The 5,264-nt window shown below is 40.7% G+C and overlaps 1 protein-coding gene across 1 annotated transcript in view; it reads right to left on the bottom strand.

Annotated features, from left to right (window-relative positions):
• Window positions 1-2,360: 2,360 nt before the first annotated feature.
• Window positions 2,361-5,264, bottom strand: part of LOC104979971 (olfactory receptor 18-like) — a 9,845-nt gene continuing 6,941 nt past the window's right edge. The window contains exon 3 of the mRNA XM_010828511.1: window positions 2,361-3,303. Coding sequence (XP_010826813.1) covers window positions 2,361-3,303 — 943 coding nt within the window. The remainder of the gene's footprint in view (window positions 3,304-5,264) is intronic.

Genomic DNA, 5,264 nt, shown 5'->3' on the forward strand with positions numbered 1-5,264 from the left:
TGAGTCTGTTAGGTCCATACCATTTCTGTCCTTTATCAAGCCCATCTTTACATGAAATGTTACCTTGGTATCTCTAGTTTTCTTGAAGAGATCTCTAGTCTTTCCTATTCTGTTGTTTTCCTCTATTTCTTTGCATTGATAGCTGAGGAAGGCTTTCTTATGTCTCCTTGCTATTCTTTGGAACTCTGCATTCAGATGCTTATATCTTTCCTTTTCTCCTTTGCTTTTCGCTTCTCTTCTTTTCACAGCTATTTGTAAGGCCTCCCCAGACAGCCATTTTGCTTTTTTGCATTTCTTTTCCATGGGGATGATCTTGATCCCTGTCTTCTGTACAATGTCATGAACCTCAGTCCATATTTCATCAGGCACTCTATCTATCAGATCTAGTCCCTTAAATCTACTTCTCACTTCCACTGTATGATCATAAGGGACTTGATTTAGGTCATACCTGAACGGTCTGGTGGTTTTCCCTACTTTCTTCAATTTAAGTCTAAATTTGGCAATAAGGAGTTCATGATCTTTGTAGCTCAGTCGTTAAAATATCTGCCTACAATGCAGGAGACTGGGATTTGATTCCAGCATCAGAAAGATCCCGTGGAGAAGTAAATGGTAACCCACTCCAGTATTTTTGCTTGGGAAATTCCATGGACAGAGGAGCCTGACAGGCTACAGTCCATGAGGTCGAAAAGAGTTGAACATGACTTAGTGACTAAGCCACCACCGAGCATAACTTATTTTCTTTTCCTTAGTCTTTGCTTTGGTTGGCATTTTATAGGATGGAGATTTACATGGTTTTATTATTTGCTTATCTGAATATGTCATCAGCTCTAAGTTTTTGCTCTAATTGTATACATTGGCATATTAGAAAACTATTGATTTGTACACATTTGTTGGTAACTGGTACTTAATTAAATGGCTTCCTTGGTGGTGCAGTGGTAAGCAATTCTCTTGGCGATGCAAGAGATGCAGGAGGTATGGATTTGAACTCGGGGTTGGGAAGATCCCATGGAGAAGGAAATGGCAACTCACTCCAGTATTCTTGCCTAGAAAATCCTAAGGACTGAGGAGCCTGTGAAAGTGGAATGTGGAAGTTGCTCAGTCATGTCCAACTTTTTGTGACTCCAAGGAATTCTCCAGGCCAGAATACAGGAGTGGGTACCCTTTCCCTTCTCCAGGGGATCTTCCCAACCCAGGGATCAAATCCAGGTCTCCCACATTGCAGGCGGATTCTTTACCAGCTGACCCACAAGGGAAGCCCAAGAATACTGGAGTGGGTAGACTATCCCTTCTCTAGTCCATGGGCTTGCAAAGAGTCAGACATAATTGAGCAATGGGCATGCATGAATGAATGTAAGAACACAAGATGGTAAACAGAGCAGTGATTTTAAGAGCCCCAGCCCAAAGCAAGTGCAGAAGTGTGAGTTTGGAGCAGAGACAGTAGCTTCATATCCAGCACTTACACCCAACTCTATGGTGTAGAGAGAGACTATATGTGAAGAATAATGATTCAGAAAGGGGAAAATTCCCTGTTGCCATCGTAAGCTCTTCATATCTTCCCAACTTGAGTTCTGATGATTGTCCAAGAGCTGTTAGGATTCAAGGTGCACAAGTCATCCTGGAATCAAAGATATGACTGAAATCAGAAGTTCTAAGCCTTGTCCAGACTGGAGCCTTTTAAGTGCTTTTAAAAATCCTCAGGATACACTCAAGTATAATATCAGTCTCTGGTTGTGAGACCTAGTTGTCAGTGTTTTTTTTTTTTTTTTTTTTAATCTCAGTTTTACTTATTTATTTTACTTTACAATATTGAATTGGTTTTGCCATACTTTGACATGAATCCACCATGGGTGTACATGTGTTCCCCATCCCGAAGCCCCCTCCCTCCTCCCTCCCCATCTCATTCCTCAGGGCTGGTGTCAGTGTTTTTAAACTTCCTGATGATTTCAATAATAACCAAGGTTGATGTCACATATAGCCTGTGTAAATAGACTTCAAACTTGAGAAAATTTTATGGAAAATACATCAGAGCTGTGAAAAAAGATGTGAAATTTAAATATACAGAAAGAGTTATTCATCTTTTCAGGATCCTTGGACCACAGATAATGAACAATAGAATCACCATAGATGAAAACTACACAATAATGCCATGATTAAAATGGACAAAGGATCCTAGAAGTCTCCCCCAGTCCCATTAAAACAATACCAAAAGAAGAAACACTCAGTTGTTCAGCAAGGAGAGGCATCAAGGCCATGAGAGCTACAAAAATGATGAGATGAAAGAGGTAGGATTTCAGGTCAACATGCTTAGTTTTACTGCATTTTCCAGCCTACACTCCAAATAGGTGGCACAGGGACTGAGCTTAGATTATTTTTCTGAGAAACCTCCACATGGTCCTTTTGATGTCTTGGTTCCTCAGGCTGTAGATGAAGGGGTTCAGCATGGGGGTGACCACAGTGTACACCACAGAGGCCACTGCATCCTTCCTGGGAGATTGTGAGATGGCTGAACTGAGGCACACACCAAGACCTGTTCCATAAAATAAGCAAACAACTGCCAGGTGAGAGCCACAGGTGGAGAAGGCTTTGTATTTCCCACCTGATGAGTGAACTCTCAGAATAGAGGAAAGAATTTTACAGTAAGAGAAAAAGATTCCGGAGAAAGGAATAAAACCAAAAATGGCACCAACAAAATACATGACTATGTTATTTTTGAGCATGTCAGAACAGGTAAAGTTGAGCAGTTGAGAAGGGTCACAGAAGAAATTAGATATTTTCACATCCTTGAAGCAGGTAAGTTGTAACACAATCAAATTCTGCACTTGGGAGTTCAAAAGGCTAACAAAAAAAGACACTGAAATTAATTTGCCACAGGTGCATGGGTTCATGATGACCTGGTAGTGCAGTGGGTGACAGATGGCCACAAACCTGTCATAGGCCATCGCAGACAGAAGCATACAATCCATCCCTCCAAAGAGGATAAAAATGGACATCTGTGTCAGGCAGCCTGCATAGGAGATGACTCTGCTGTGAGACTGGATGTTCACAATCATCTTGGGGACTGTGGTGGAGATGAAACCTATGTCTGCCAAGGATAGGTTGGAGAGGAAGAAGTACATGGGGGTGTGAAGGTGGGGGTCAGAGGAGACTGCCAGAATGATGAGTAGGTTTCCCAGCATGGTGACCAGGTACATGGATAGGAATAGTCCAAAGAGGAAAGGCTGAAGTTCTGGATCATCTGAAAGACCCATGAGGAAGAATTCTGATACATTTCTTAGGTTTTGTGGTTCTATGTAGATTGGACACCTTTTAAAAAAGAAAAGAATTAGTGGAAAAAAGGAAATAATTATATGGTCATGCAGTACTGTGTCTGTGTTTTGGATTCTAGGAATTCGTTTCTAAGATCATTCACTCCAGGGTCTTCAGCAATATATCTCAGTGTGACAAATTCTATCTGCTCAGAACTGTTCCTTCATTGCTTTCTCCTTCTCCACCTCTCTCTATACACAGTTATTTCATAGGTCCTGGACTGAAGGATAAAAGAGGTGCAAGAATGTTGGAGATACTAAATCCATGATCTCAGTAAAAAATAGTCTTCTCTTTAGAAAAAATCTAGAATGATAACTGCCACCTCTAAGAAAAAGTAATATATGTATAATTATGGCTGATTCCCATTGTTGTATGGCAGAAACCAATACAACACTGTAAATCAATTTTCCTCCAATAAAAAAAAGAAAAATATTCAAATTGAAAGAAAGTGAGGCATAGTTATATAAATCTTATTTTATTTAAATACAGTCTAGAAATTTCCTTTATTTAGAATGTTTGTAAGCACTCTATGAAACATAGGACTGTGTCATCTGAATTCTAAATTTAAGATTAACAGTCAGAAAACATTTTTGTGTCATAGTAATCTTCATAATTTCTTATCATGTTTTGATTTCCTGAATTTCCTGTTTCAAACAATAAGTATTTACTCAAAAATGAGAGTTGTCCTTTAATTAATTAATTAATTTGAGAGTTGGCTTTTAAAAAGTCATTAAGTATATACTTCATACCATTGGTTTTGCTGGAATCAAACTACAAGAAGTATGGTCTCCTGAAGTGTACATAATGAAACATTGCTGAGGGCTGCAAAAATGATGTTAGTACACGTGAACGTGAAAGTTGCTCAGTAGTGTCTGACTCTTTGCGAACCCATGGACGTAGTCCACGGAATTCTCCAGGCCAGAATACTGGAGTGGGTAGCCTTTCCCTTCTCCAGGGGATCTTCTCAACCCAGGCCTCGAACCCAGGTCTTCCATATTGCAGGCAGATTCTTTACCAGCTGCGCTACAAGTGAAGCCCAAGAATACTGCAAAGGGTAGCCTATCCCTTCTCCAGCGGATCTTCCCGACCCAGGAATCAAACTGGGGTCTCCTGCATTGCAGGCGGACTCTTTACCAACTGAGCTATCAGGGCAGCCTGAGGGCTCTGTTAATATTTAAACAATAATAAGATTTTGAAACATTTGGATTTTTTTTAACGTGAGGTTATTTCTTTCAACCCAATATGTATAATCTTGGTGCTTCCGGGGGACTCAGCTGGCAAAGAATCCTCCTGCAATATGGGAGACCTGGGTTTGATCTCCCAACTGTTTTGCGACCCCATGGACGATAGCCTGCCAGGCTCCTCTCTCCACGGGATTTTCCAGGCAAGATTTCTGGAGTGGGGAGCCATTTCCTTCTTCAGGGGAACTTCCTGACCCAGGGATGGAACACACATCTCTTGCATGGGCAGGAAGATTCTTTACCAACCGAGCCACCAGGAAAGTCCCCATAAATGCGTGGATAGATAGAGATACAGATAAATAGATGGAAAGTTAGGTATAAACAAGTAGATAGATAGATATACAGACAGGTAGATGCTGTTTTAGTTGCTAAGTCATGTCTGACTCTTTGTGACCCCATGGACTGTAACCAGCCTGGATCCTCTGTCCATGAGGATTCTCCAGGCAAGAATACTGTAGTGTGTTGTATGGCAATGTTTAAGTTCATCCATGTTGCTGTAAATGGCATTATTTCATTATTTTTTTATGGCTGACTAATATGCCTGGAAAATGCCATGGACAGAGGAGCCTGGCGGGCTACAATTCATGGACTCTCAAAGAGTCGGACATGACTGAGTGGCTAACACATACATCAAATAAATAGCTAATAAAGGACCTACTGTCTAGAACAAAGGATTCCACTCAATATTCTGTAATAACCTATATGGGAAACAATCTA

Source organism: Bison bison, unplaced genomic scaffold, assembly GCF_000754665.1.
Source record: "Bison bison bison isolate TAMUID 2011002044 unplaced genomic scaffold, Bison_UMD1.0 scf7180017864492, whole genome shotgun sequence".
In the NCBI taxonomy this organism is placed as follows: Eukaryota; Metazoa; Chordata; class Mammalia; order Artiodactyla; family Bovidae; genus Bison; species Bison bison.